Source organism: Argentina anserina, chromosome 1, assembly GCF_933775445.1.
Source record: "Argentina anserina chromosome 1, drPotAnse1.1, whole genome shotgun sequence".
Taxonomy (NCBI): Eukaryota; Viridiplantae; Streptophyta; class Magnoliopsida; order Rosales; family Rosaceae; genus Argentina; species Argentina anserina.
In genome coordinates this window covers 229,437-243,162 of record NC_065872.1, presented here as the reverse complement: position 1 = coordinate 243,162, position 13,726 = coordinate 229,437, and the positions used below count along the sequence as shown (strand labels likewise).

The 13,726-nt window shown below is 38.6% G+C and overlaps 3 protein-coding genes across 3 annotated transcripts; 1 reads left to right on the top strand and 2 right to left on the bottom strand.

Annotated features, from left to right (window-relative positions):
* The first annotated feature begins 626 nt into the window (after nucleotides 1-626).
* On the top strand, nucleotides 627-2,871 carry LOC126796747 (UDP-glycosyltransferase 74E1-like). Its single transcript, XM_050523487.1, has 2 exons — nucleotides 627-1,406; nucleotides 2,025-2,871. Exons 1-2 carry the CDS (start codon nucleotides 627-629, stop codon nucleotides 2,754-2,756), a joined length of 1,512 nt encoding a protein of 503 aa, XP_050379444.1. The 3' UTR covers nucleotides 2,757-2,871.
* Nucleotides 2,872-4,608: 1,737 nt separating this feature from the next.
* LOC126796738 (uncharacterized) lies at nucleotides 4,609-10,519 on the bottom strand. The gene is made up of 14 exons (XM_050523479.1): nucleotides 9,940-10,519; nucleotides 9,535-9,847; nucleotides 9,076-9,222; nucleotides 8,902-8,990; nucleotides 8,723-8,815; nucleotides 7,539-7,665; nucleotides 7,357-7,421; nucleotides 7,076-7,250; nucleotides 6,644-6,838; nucleotides 6,495-6,542; nucleotides 5,957-6,103; nucleotides 5,792-5,874; nucleotides 5,190-5,305; nucleotides 4,609-4,893 (listed from the first exon to the last, which is right to left on the bottom strand). Exons 1-14 carry the CDS (start codon nucleotides 10,377-10,379, stop codon nucleotides 4,808-4,810), a joined length of 2,124 nt encoding a protein of 707 aa, XP_050379436.1. The 5' UTR covers nucleotides 10,380-10,519; the 3' UTR covers nucleotides 4,609-4,807.
* Nucleotides 10,520-10,959: 440 nt separating this feature from the next.
* Nucleotides 10,960-12,843, bottom strand: LOC126784826 (40S ribosomal protein S24-1). The gene is made up of 5 exons (XM_050510339.1): nucleotides 12,681-12,843; nucleotides 12,484-12,525; nucleotides 11,968-12,138; nucleotides 11,484-11,570; nucleotides 10,960-11,310 (listed from the first exon to the last, which is right to left on the bottom strand). The coding sequence occupies exons 1-5, from the start codon at nucleotides 12,753-12,755 to the stop codon at nucleotides 11,278-11,280; spliced, it is 408 nt and encodes a 135-aa protein (XP_050366296.1). The 5' UTR covers nucleotides 12,756-12,843; the 3' UTR covers nucleotides 10,960-11,277.
* Nucleotides 12,844-13,726: the final 883 nt, after the last annotated feature.

Here is a 13,726-nt window from a genome sequence, read left to right as displayed (position 1 = left end):
ATTAAAGAGTGGCTAGCGCTAGCTTGGGTATAAATCTTGTGCGTGTGAGGATGGATCTATCATATCTACAACAAATATAGGGTAATTCTAAGCCACAGATTCGGTGCATTTTGAAAGAAACATGGCAGATCCATTGGCAATCATACCAATTGACACTTGACACCAAATGGGATGATCACTGTTTAATTAAATTTGTGTGGGTTTTGATCATCCTCCGATATAAGCTATTTGATCTAAATTATTTTCGAGGTATTAACTGTATATAGTCTAATCTAGTGTGAAGGAGGTCGTCCTAACTCATTCGAATCATCCATCGTTGTACAGTTGTACTATTTATTATTTATCTCTGTTTTAGTTACCGTAGATCGGGATGCAAATCCAACTGCTAATCAAACATGTTGACCGAAACAAACTACCAATCAACGACCACTTAATTAAGCACCATACTTGCATGCCCTAGCCCAGCTATCTTTCTGCTCATTTTATCGCAAGTGGACACTCATTTACTTCCATGTTAGCTTCACATCTTCTATATATAATGTAACAGATCGAGTGACGATTCCTCCTCAAACTCGAGCAAATAATTAAGCGAATTGAGAGCGTACAATAGCTACTGCAAGTTCAGGATGAAAATGGAGAGGGAATCGCTGCAAATGGGTACTACTGCTCCTCCCCAAACCCCTCAAAGCAGAAGTAGTACAAGTGCTCATGTGCTAGTGTTCCCTTATCCATTTCAGGGCCACATTTGCCCGATGGTTGAATTCTCCAAACGCCTAGCCTCAAAGGGTATCAGGGTCACCGTCGTGATCACAACCATTTCTGCAGCCACCATGTCCGTGAAGCAGTTTCTAGCAGCTCAACCCAAAAACAAGACCAATTTCAGGGTGAAAATCATTTCTGATGGCTCCGAACACCTTCAAAAGTCGGAAAACAAAGACGAAGTTTTCAATAGGGTAGCTACGCAGAACTTATCCAATCTCATCGCCGACATCAACAACAGGAGAGATCATACCTCAGACAATGACAGTAGTGATGAAGACGAGGATGACTACCCACTCAAGTGCGTGATTTACCACTCAGCCATGCCATGGGTGTTAGATGTGGCGCGGCAACATGGCATAGATGGAGCTCCATTTTTTACGTGTGCAGCTGCGGTTACTGCTATCTTTCATCATTTTTATGAAGGTATATTGAAGATTCCTTCAAAAGGTGATGCAGCTAGAACATCTCATCCCACAATGCTAATGCCTTCCATGCCTGGACCGCTAGGGTTCAATGATCTACCGTCGTTCCTATCTGACGTTGACGCCTACTCAAGCTTTCTAAACACTACCCTGAATCAATTTTCCAATATCACCGAAGTGAAATGGATCTTCACCAACACTTACGGGAAGTTGGAGGAACAGGTAAGCTCGACATGGTCAAATTCTTTGTAATTTCAATCCATAGTTATATTTTCACCATGCATGTCTCTATATAATCGTAATAATTTTGAGATTTTATAAATGGGAAAAAAAACTGGGATACAGTGCACATATATAGGTTAGACAACAAATTTCTTGAAGGGGCTTATACAACAGATTCATGCATAACAATCTCGAGAATATATATATGTTAATGTTTTGAAGACGGTTGTCCATTATTTAATTAGTTGTATAAAACTATAAATTATATACATAATTAAAGTACGTTCTGCCTATGCATTTCATTCGTCTATATTTACTAGAATTCGTAGTCACCTCATCGATCCTCAAGAACAGGGAAATCCAACGCCCGAAGATCGATTAATGTTACATTAAGTTTGGGGGTAATTCATTATAGAAAAGTATCTGGTATGAGCTATGAAGACTCGATCAGTTCATGTGAATGATGTGATACAGCTTGATAGTAATCATAGTATCATAAAATTTCAATTTCAATTTCAATATATTAGATTATTTAGAGTGACACCTCGAATTAATCAGTTTACTTTCCCATGCCCTTCGTCTTGTTTATAAAATTCATGTGTATGTTATTTGTGTCAGGTACTTAAATGGATGGGAAGTCAGGACTGGCCGGTTAAAACAATAGGACCAACAATTCCATCGTCGTTTCTGGACAAACGATTGGAGGATGCCAAAGACTACAGTCTGAGCCTGTTCAAGCCTGATCATGTGGAGACTTGCACCAAGTGGCTAGACTCCAAGGAAACTGGCTCAGTGGTTTATGTATCGTTTGGAAGCTTGGCCAACCTAACGAAGGAGCAAATGGAGGAACTAGCATGGGGTTTAAACAATAGCAACCATAACTTCTTGTGGGTAATCAAAGAGTCAGAAAAGCAAAAGCTTCCGATCAATTTCTTCGAGGAGATATCGGAGAAGGGTCTTGTTGTGAGTTGGTGCTCTCAGCTGCAAGTCTTGGCTCACAAGGCCGTGGGTTGCTTTGTTACTCATTGTGGATGGAATTCCACACTTGAGGCATTGAGCTTGGGAGTGCCGATGGTGGTACTGCCGCAATTTGCTGATCAAACAACGAATGCTAAGTTTGTGGCAGATGTGTGGAAAGTAGGAGTGAGAGTGAAGGTGAGTGAGAAAGGGTTTATAACAAAAGAAGAACTAGTAATGCGTGTCAAGCAGGTTATGGACAAGGAGGTAGGGATGGAGATTAGAAAGGCTTCAGTAATCTGGAAGGAGTTGGCCAAGAAGGCTGTGGATGAAGGAGGAAGTTCCGACAGCAACATTGTGGAGTTTGCGGCACAGCTTCGATTATTGCCTTGATTGAAGTTATATCTCAATTACAACGTATTGCATGCACGTGTTATCGTCCTTTTTAATTAATCTCAACTAGTTTGGCAATGTAATAACGTTCTTAATTTGACGATGAAGGCCTAGCTATCGGATGTTACAATAACAGAATGAGCTACACGATATAGTCCATATGTGTCAACAAGATCTATACGATTATATCAAGGTAAATCTAAATTAAAGCCAATACCAAACTAACAGAGGTCGAACCATGAACCTGAAACTCCATTGTCTTTCAAATATAGGATACGTGGAAGTCCAAATTGTACGTTGAGGCCAGTAGTATTGAACTGAAGTTGAGCCGTTGAGGCCTGTAACCTACAGTGCTCGGCTGGAGTAGAAAGAGAAAAGCTTCTCATATTCAAACAAGTAGCATTTTCTGAGGAAATTAATTTTCAATTAGTCAAACATACCCATGTGCTTCATTATATACAATTTTTCTTTTCTTTCGGCGAAGTCATAGAAGAGCACAATTGCTCTCTACCTACCTACCCTTCAATTCACTTAATTATATATAATGGGTGTGAGCGAGTTACGTCCTTCCCGTTCATGTCTCTTGTTTTTGTTTAATCACAGACGGAGGCAGTGATGCAATTTCTAGAAACCTTGTTTGGGCCGTGTTTTCCATGTCGTGGGTGCAGGTACGTGTTCCGTGTCACTCATTTGGCAGGTGCATACAAACCTTTCTCTCTCCAAATGAAATGGAAGGATCTGCCACATTATTGTATCAGGGATTTACACTACAAAATTGCCTCGCCTTCCACGCGCAACAAAAAACAGATTTTTTTTAGCTTCAACATAGCAAACATCATACTAGAGGTGGACTTTTAGACACCGAAAAACCGAAAACCGACTAAAACCGACTAAAACCGAACCGAACCGACACCGAGAAACCGAAACCGAACAAAACCGATCTATCGGTTTCGGTTTTAACATCAAACTGAATAGTTCGGTTTCGGTTTGCGGTTTCGTTCATGTAAAAAACCGATCAAACCGAACCGAACCGAATCGACATATATGTATTTAATTATTAATATTTAATATAGTAATAGGTGTACATTATGTTTTTATTGATTAAGAGTTACCTACGATATACATGATTTTATATGATTACGACCACAAAATGTCTAACTTAATTGTTCACAGTCTTTAACTCATGAAATATTACGTTTTGGTTAATACTCTATCGTAACTTTGTTGATTTTATTTGTTGTTTCTAACTTATCGCAATCTAGTTTACTTATTTACTAATTTGAAGTACTGAACTTGTAGCTTACTACTTTATTTTGATTTTAACTTTTGTTTTAAGTAAAAGTGAAAAGTTATTACAAATGGTAGGTTATATAACCGAAACCGAACCGAACCGAACCGAATTGTAGGTTAACCGAAACCGTGATTAATAGATATTTTTTCCGGTTTCGGTTTTAAGAAATACAAAACCGAGGCCTCGGTTTCGGTTTTCGGTTAGTGCTCTTAAACCGAACCGATAGAACCGAGTCCACCCCTACATCATACCACGTAACAAGCATCTTCTCCAAAAATTATTTGGCCTGTGATCATGATGCTCACATCTACAGATGTCCAATTCCCGAACATAACCAACCATCACACCCAATGCCATTCCATGAGATGAGCACAAAAAAACAATCAGAAGTGACGCAAAGCTTAGAGACACGGGTATTGACCAAGAGCCAACATATCAATCATCTTCGGTTTTAACTCGAGATTCACCCACCATAACTATCACCATTTTCATGTGCAAAGATCTGTTATAGAGCATATATTTCTACAGCCATGTAGAATAGTATCACAGCTTCCAGCAAGCCGAACAAAGAGAGACCGCAATAAGCATTTGTACTTTTATACATCTGCACTGATTCTGATATTATAGCTCTAACTAACTAGCATTGTCTCTGTTTTTTTTTTGGATATTTTTAGAAAAGTCAAAAACACTTGTGTATATAGCAACCATATTCGCTGCTGCCATGACAGAAACAAGTCATAAAAAGTGACCATGCTACCATCTATATTCGCTCAGCTTCATCAGCATTATTTGCATCTTCAGTCCGACTTCCCAACTTGACAATGTCTTCCACAAGAATTTTACCATCTGCGACACAGAAGATTAAACATGAAACTGTAAGCAAGTGTAACAACAACCATACTCGGTCTCGATAAGTGACTAAAGAATTGAAAGACTAATGTAGACCAAAAGGTGACTAGTACAACAGCTTAATCAAATCCTCATCATCTTTCTGACTTTGCAGATGAACAAACTGGGCGACCCAGGCAAATAAATTTCAATAACAATATTGCTTCATATCACCTTAAGTTCCTTCATTATATTACAAATTAATGACCATTTCTTTCTAGAAATATGCCACATCAAAAACCAAATGGACTGACCTCTGTCTTTCGAGAGATTGCCTATAAGTTCTTGGACACCCTCCTTGCCTAAAGTATTCTTCAGATAGTTTGCAGCAGCTGCGACCTCCTCAGCAGTTACTTTCCCATCAAAATCCCTGCACGCATAATTCAATGCTGATAAACTTTGCTATAAGAAAAAATTGCCGATACCATACTGGATCAAATGATCATTGTAAACTAAAACAAGTTCAGGCAATTTTAAGTTGGAATATCAAGTAACATGAAAATATGGCAAAGGCTGTCAGTGTTTAAACATCTACAGTTATAAACCAAACAGATAGCTAAAGAAGATTGTCAAGCTCTGGGTCATATGAGTTCTAACTTGATAACAATACAGCAGAAGAGCAGTGCTTAGATTCAGTAACTACCATAACTTTTGGATGTATCATGTTGTCCCATGTCTGGCTCTTATCATATGCATACCAAATATCATAAATGTGGCATGAATTCAGTATTGGCTAATGTAAACAAGGGAAATAGGGGATTCCATGATGATGGCAAGATGTGAGCCTTTCAAAGAGCAAATTATGAAGAAAAAAAACAAAGAAATGGCAAAAGTATTAAGTAAAATAACAAATCACCTGTCGAGCAGTTGGTATCGATCACCAATTTGTGCATCCACATCATCTATTTCCTTTTCCAGATTTTGAAGCATTGAATCAACCTGAAATCCAGCAGAAGGATAATTTATAAAGTGAACAAAGAGTAACACCGTCAAACAGATTCTTCTGAGTTAAATATGCAACCTTATCTATGAGTGCTGATGAAACATGATCAGCTTCATCTTCAACACCAGCAGTATCAATTTCATCTCGAGCAGCTCTATATGCCTTGAAGGCATCCTTTTCACCATATGTACCATCCTTCTCCACAATGCTATTGTAAAGTTCAATCTGGAAACATCAGAGTAATCAATTTTCAGAAGAATATTCAAAAGACATTGCGGATTGGATTGAAACATAAGCATACATTCAAAAGTGAAAACATTCTGACTAGAAAATTATATGAAAGAGCTTCATGATTATAATGTTTATAAAGCAATCTTGTAATTAAATGACACTTAAAGTTGGTAATCTACACCCACAAACAAGAAAACCAATACAAATAGTACAGGAGAAATACTGAAATGACTCAACAGTAGTAAAAAAACACCTTCAGACACGCCTGCTAAATTTTGGCAGGAAACGAGGCATGCAGAACAAGGGAAGGTATCAAAGATTTAAAAAAAAAATGTCTTTAAGATTTTCTAAGAGATATGGAGAGAAATCCAAAGTTTTACATTACCTCCTTGCTTACGAGCCTCAGGAATTCTTCACGCTCTGTACTCACTGACTGAAATATATAGAAGAAATATGGTTAAAAAATTAAAATATACATGAAAATGCATGAAGCAATAACTAAAATCTTTGAGGGATAACACGTTCAGTCATTACAGAAGCAGAAGCTAAAACAGCCAAAGCACGACTTAGTTCACAGAGCTGCTCTTGTTTTTCCAGTGTCCTTTCTCTGGCTTGTTCTTGTGCTTCTCTTGTTGTTGGAATAGTCATCTCTTTCAATGCCACATCTTCCTGACTAGCTTTAGATTCCCTAATTCTGCGTTGCTCTTCTTCCTCCCGCTCTTCCTCCTCCTGCAGCATTAGAGGTTACAATTAATAAAATTATCCAGCAGAATTAATCGTTGTAAAATCTAGAGACACGAGTGAACAGTGAACGGGTTCAGACTTCAGAGACTGCCTCAAATAGAGACAATTGCAATCCACCCCCCCCCCCCCCCCCCCCCCCCCCACCACAAAAAAAAAGATGGAACTGAGCAAATTCACAGAACTCCAACTTTTTATAAGGGCATGGCAAGAAAAGATTCTAACCTTGATCATTTCTTCCTGCATCTCTAAGAACTCCAATTTCCTCCTCCTTTCAGAAACAGAATCCTCAGATGGCAATGATGTAACATTAATTGTATCCACCACTTCATCTGGCATAGAAGTGAGCGTAGCACGAACAGCTTCCTCTGGCTTCAATTTCCCAGACACATAGAAGGCCCTGCATAGAGCACATCAAAGAAGACTGAGTAAGACAGCTCTCCTCTCACAATTATATCCAGAAAAAGAAAAGGTGAGGTGGGCTACTTATTTTACGGAAAGTATACCTGGAGAGGATCAAAAGTGAGGATGGCATGGAGTGATTAAGAGACAAATCCAACCAATCACGAAGCTACATAGAGACATTAATGACTTCATGAGCAGACAGAAACCTTTATGATCACAACTACTAATGGAGCTGCAAAATAATTTCAAACTCAGATTCGCCAACTATCCAAGTATAGTATACCTGTTGACGCATTTCTTCCACAGAACGCAATCCAAGCATACCCCGCTCCCTGCATTCCTCACGAAGCTCAGCTTCTGAAAGTGACTCAACACCCTCCGATTGAATTAACTTATCATCAGCTTTAATCCTGATATTAAAAAAAATGAAAATAATATACTGATGAACATTCCAATCAATGATAAAAAATAATCTTATTGCTGATCGTTTTTAACAGAAAAGATGGTGTGGACTCATAGCATGAGTTTTTTGTTTTACTTTCTCTTTCCGCTAACACAGAAGAAGAAAAAATCCCTTATCTTCGTAGTTCTCTTATTAGCATTTTCTCTCGCACAAAGTATAATCTTGTACATAGGAAAAACTACGACGAAATGACTGGTATGAGAGAGCAGATAAGTTGGGCCCATCCACTACTATCTAGTTTTTAATTATTTAGCATCGGGCAAGCACTAAGAACCTACTAAATATAACCTTTTTTTTTAGAAGATACGATATATGACTTCAGATTCATCGTACTTCTAAATTCTTGTTTCAAATGCAAAACAAATAGATATATACTTTCTAGTGTATATAAAATTAGAAGTAGGCATGTAAATAAGCCCAAGGGCAGACCTAAACTTAACCCAAAAAATTAGGCCGCGGGCCGGCTTGGCCAAACTAATGGACGGGCTTTACTTGGCCTGTTTTGGAATGGGTAGGATATTGACAACACTTTTCAAGACCTAGGGCGACCCAAATCCTTGCCCATATGGTATATTATTGGGCCAGCCCGTAGCCCGACTCATTCTCGATGTCAAATTTTATTATTAATTTATGAGTGATTGATTGATATAACCAGCAAATTATGTTGGTTCAATTGGAAAATGTGTTATTCTTATAAGAAATGGTTCATGAGTTTAACTCTTATCTCAATCAAATTTTTTTAAATGAAAGTTAAATTTTTTTACAATTTAAAAATCACAGGCCAAATGTAGGCCGGACCATTGACGGTCTTCTTAAGCCCAAACTTTATCCACCCAAAAGGCGGGCTCAAGCGTCACATAAATTGATAGGGCCAGCCATGCCCTGCCCATTTTATACCTAGTTCTGAAAAAGACATGGGTCATGTAGTATGTGGGTCTTCATATCTTAGGGCCGGGCCGGCCATGCTCATTTTACAGGCCTAATTAGAAGTATATATATCTTACCGACTGAGTCTTTTCCGGAGCATATATCTCAAATATGCATCTGTTCCGTAAGGGCTTATTCCCATATACTTGCACATATTGACTAGTCGGGGCCTGAAATACAACAGAAACAGTTAACAGCAGAACTAGAATCCCATTACAAGTCCCGAAAATAATAAAGTAAAGAGTCTTAAAAAAACCTGCTGATGTTATCAAGGGTAAGTTCATCATTAAACAACTTGGCAAACCTCAAAATCTCATCATTAGAGACCCCTGCACCCGTCCTCAGCTGCATTTGCATATAGGCAGGTAAATAAGCAGAATATATACGAAAAAGAAGTTGGAAAGTGAATTATTGAAACAGATTTACTCACCCTGTTTAGAAACTCATCAAGATCTTCTGCTGTTTGTTTAATTTCTCCACTCCTTGAGTTTTGAACTTCCTTTGCCATTTCTTTGGCTGTGTCTTGAAGAAACTTAGCATATTCTATTCTGGCCTTTAGCTTCCTTTTCATTGCTTCCTACAAATTGAACATTCAGTTACTACTAAGTAAAGGGAAAACATAAACACACTAACACAACAGTTGAGCAAAATGTATCATGGTAAGCTAAGTATGCTGAATTTCATCACCGGTTAGTTAGGTCCAGCTTTCAGAAGAACAAGTTCTCAAGATACAGGAAATTCAAGAGAGTAACAGCCTACGTGAGACTGCTTAAGGCTATGTATATCTGGATAAGGCTTTCATACTGGAATATCCAAAACAAGAGACAATAGAATGCACATACATGAAAGCAAAAGTCGACAACCGTAACAACAAGTTCAGATTTGGTACCTCTTCTTTCAATTTGTCTTGAAAGGTCGAAGGCAACATGTTGGGAAACAACTTGAGGAAGACAGGCAGCAAGAATTCCATGAAGGGGACAATAATAAACACCGCAAATGGAACCAGCCTGAAAATATCAGCCGTTGTACGGGTGAGCTGTTGCCTCTCCCTCCTCGACAGAGTCTTGCCACCGGCGAGCTTGAGCAGCAGTCTGGAGCATATCCTGACATCAGCTCCCAGTAGCTTAAAACCCAACCAGTAATGCTGCAATGTCGACACAATCTCCTTCTTCCAGTGAGTCATCTTATTGGCCCAGTCCTCCCTGCACCAAACAATTGAAATCAACCATCTAGTTTCATTAATGCCTTAATCTAAGCTATTAACAATGAAAACACGGATTAGACAAAGCAGAACCTGCTCATGGAAGCCACAGCCCTGAGAGCGGGACCGATCCCCAAAAATGTGGCCCAGACTTTCTTCAACAATTTGGAAGCCTTGTGAGACTCCTGAAGCTTCTTGGCCTTGGCGGCCTTGGCGGTGGTGCTGAGGCCCTGCACAGCCTGATCGCAGTCCTCGGGAGAGGCTGTCTTTCTCTTCTCGCCGACTCGGGCACGGTTTTCGTCATCCTCCGACGGGGCGGTGGCGGTGGTGACGGAACGAACGGAGTGAGCAATCCATATTGGGGGCTGGGAGTGGAAATTAAATCGCCGGAAATCGTAGTGGGAAATCGAGAAGCGATTGTGGTCATCGGAATTGTGGTTGTGGGAATGGGAGAGGCACTGGGCTGTGCGGGAGGAGGCGGTGACGTAGTCCTTGACCAATCTGCTCCTTCTGAAAATCGCTCTTGACGCCATTGGAGAATTGAAACGACAGCGCTTAGATATTAAGTGGGATGCGCATAATCAATCAATCAATCGTGTTTCGATGTTTTATGCAACAAATGAGCGTCCGATTTAAACCACGAGGCTTCTCTTCTTCTGCATCTTTAGGGTTTATGGGGTTTTATGCAATCAAGTTCATTTTTTTTAATAGAGAAAAATCAAATTCCTGCCCAACCTTGAACACCTTTCTGTCCAAGAAAATGACGCCGTCAACAAACAACTCCGGTACCCTTTTGGCGTTATCACAAAGTTCCAATTTTTCAGACCAATACAGCATCAGATAATGGATATTCTTTATCAACAATCCTCATAAACTTGGATATGGGATTGCCGGATGTGATAGTTACTACGGAATTAAGTGCAATTGGTTTCGTATTTGTGGAGATTAAAAGTAGCTCTGCCCCAATTCTGTTGCTAAGAACAACAAATTTTATAACTCTTGTCATTTATCATGAGAGACAAAACTCCATTGATAATACAAGAGGGGAAATGTTGATTTGTAAACCATACAATTACCACCATTTCCATACATTCGGGCTTTTAATGTAGCAACTTTTCCGAGCCTAATTTCCATGACAAACGTAGTTACGTAGATGAGCTTCACTATTATTTGTGGTAGCAAAACAGGGAAGTCAAATTAAATTCAAAGCTTAGATATGAATTCATTGTCTATTACGTAGATGAGCTTCACTATTATTTGTGGTAGCAAAACAGGGAAGTCAAATTAAATTCAAAGCTTAGATATGAATTCATTGTCTATTAGTCTCTCAACTCAAAAGTAAATTAAAACATCCGAATATATAATGTTCGCTAACAAAAGAAAATGAGAACACAGGAAGTTGCTGCAGAGAAATGCAAAATGTGTAGAAGCTTATTTCTTCTTAGCAGCATCACCAGCCTTGGTCTGCAAATAACAAGTAGAGCATATATACATCAGAACAATAACATGTTACTGAAAAACAGTAAAGCCAATCATACTTGGCAAGCTTGAACTTTGAACTCCTGGCTTTACCAATTGCTATATTCAAAACCAGAATTAAACAGCTAAACAGCAAAAACAGAAACAATGTTTCTTACCTTCTTTATTCCACGGATCTTCTTAGCTCTGTTCTTCCTCTCCTTGATTTGCTTCCTAGATTTGGCCACCTTAGTGTCCAATCCATTCTGCAGAATAGCCCACAAATAATGAGGGGGAGGAAGATTATATCTCAGATTGAAAGATCAGGCAAGCCCTAAGAACCATGTGCATTTCACATCAAACCAAATATTGATGCTTTGGTATCAGAGATTTGAAAAAAAAAATAACTAAATGATGCCTTTGGTATCAGTGATTTGATCCATAACCCAAATATGTGTCGCAGAAGCAACAATAATACACAGTTGATGCTATCATTGAGCTACCAAAAGTCGTTACAAAAGGTGATAGAAAATTAAAATACACTAACAAGCTGATTCGGCCATTGTATTGTGTTGTACCCACACTACCAATTGATCGTAGATGTTGACAGAAAACAAATTGCAGCATACATGTAATGAACAAAAGGCAAGATGGAAGAGTTACCCTGATCAGCCTGTACTTGGGCTCGAATTTCTTGGCATTCTCTACCGAATCATAAATGAGACCAAAACCAGTGGATTTACCCCCTCCAAAATGAGTACGGAACTTGAAAACAAAGATGGCATTTGTGTCCTTCACTTCGTACATCCTTGCTAGTTTCTCCTTCAACTCCGCCTTCATTATGATTAACAAAACACATCAAGTAAAGCCACACAATGCATATCTACTAAAACTTGAAGAAAAGGAGAGATTAGAAACACAGTATGAATATGTCGGTACACATGAAGGCTTAAAAACAAAAAAGGACCGGGGAAACTGAAAGGGTGCAAGCTTCAATTTGGAATAATAATAATAATAAGGTTCAGCCCAAGAAAAGCATGGCTTTCAACTGTTAAAACTGAACAACACACAATATCTTAAAAGCAGTTCCTATAATTTCCACAATAACAAAACAGGGGACCTGACATATCTTATGAGCGATATTCGAAAATCATATGCGGGGGGAGAGAGAGAACAAACCTTGGAGACGTTAGGCCTTCCTGGATGCAAAACATCGATGACCTGTGAATTACAGCGAACATAATTAGATTGGCGAGCATCAACTGGTAACTACAATCCATACTGTGCGAGATCTAGTATTCAATATATGAATCGGAAATGAGGCATCCAATCAAGCAAACAAAGAGTAGACAGAAAGAAGAAGATAGCGGACTCACGAATTGCTTCCTGGAGAGAAGACGGTTTGTCATGAACTTCCTGGTACGGACGGTCACAGCCTTGTTATCTGCCATGGCTCTCTACTCTCTCTTTCTGGCTGCGCCTCCTCCGCTCTTGTTTCTCTTGGAGACTTTTGGTTAGTGATCTAGGGTTTTGTGGGATTGAGATAATATCAAATAGTCAGAGGCATTGGGCCTTTTAAACCCATTTCTCATGGGCCTATTTGTGAGAACGACTTCTGAACCATTATTTTTTTCAATACAAAATTTTAAATGCAAATATGTAACCCATTTCTTTTGTTACCATATGATTTCTCAATTTAAAACTTAGACCAAAGTATGCCGGAGCCAGAGAGTTCATCGGAGTTCGGTTGTATAGTCACACCGGCGTCAAGGGATTTCAAGGAGCATCTACCTAAGACTATCCTCTTTGTCTCCATCTCCTCTATAGGTTACGAGCCTATTCAGTTGTTAATGTGGGAACTGGGAATTGCGTCAACAAGTTTTTGAAGGTTTTGTTTCTCCGTGCTCCACAGTTGCATGCTTAGGCATATTCGATTAGTTCATTTAGTTGTACAATTTAGAACAGTATTAGTCGTCCTACAAACTACAAGCACGGCCTTGGATTGGTTGATTCATTAGCATTACTGCATTAGTCTTTCTTTTATAACTTGAAAAAAATACCTTTCAACGATTTTCTGTGATCAAATATGAAGGAAAATTTTGGATCAATTATCCCTGTGATTAAGGATGAAAACCAATCATCAAGTTCAATTTACTATCCCCAATGGTATAAATAGCGTTTATTGAGATCGTATCGGTTGTAAGAAAAAAAAATATCAGAGATATATCATAATATTTCAGATTTGTAAAATTTTAATTAAATTTAATATATTTATAAATATATACTTTAAAATATATTAAATAAACTTGATAAATTAACACTTCTTTAATTTGTAATAAATAAACTTGAGAAAATAAAAACATTTAATTGTTTTGATAATGAAAATACATAAATATTAGTTAGTACTAAAATAAGGTGCCTA

Bases quoted from the DNA above. Each gene is read 5' to 3' on its own strand.
- LOC126796747 (XM_050523487.1), top strand. From the start codon at position 627: ATGAAAATGGAGAGGGAATCGCTGCAAATGGGTACTACTGCTCCTCCC. The intron at 1,407-2,024 runs GTAAGCTCGACA...TATTTGTGTCAG, and splicing joins ACGGGAAGTTGGAGGAACAG to GTACTTAAATGGATGGGAAG.
- LOC126784826 (XM_050510339.1), bottom strand. From the start codon at position 12,755: ATGGCAGATAACAAGGCTGTGACCGTCCGTACCAGGAAGTTCATGACA. The intron at 12,526-12,680 runs GTGAGTCCGCTA...TGTAATTCACAG, and splicing joins TTCTCTCCAGGAAGCAATTC to GTCATCGATGTTTTGCATCC. The intron at 11,311-11,483 runs GTAAGAAACATT...TGTTATTTGCAG, and splicing joins AGATCCGTGGAATAAAGAAG to ACCAAGGCTGGTGATGCTGC.
- LOC126796738 (XM_050523479.1), bottom strand. From the start codon at position 10,379: ATGGCGTCAAGAGCGATTTTCAGAAGGAGCAGATTGGTCAAGGACTAC. The intron at 8,816-8,901 runs GTTTTTTTAAGA...GTTGTATTTCAG, and splicing joins ACCCTTGATAACATCAGCAG to GCCCCGACTAGTCAATATGT. The intron at 7,251-7,356 runs GTATACTTTCCG...TGCTCTATGCAG, and splicing joins TCACTTTTGATCCTCTCCAG to GGCCTTCTATGTGTCTGGGA.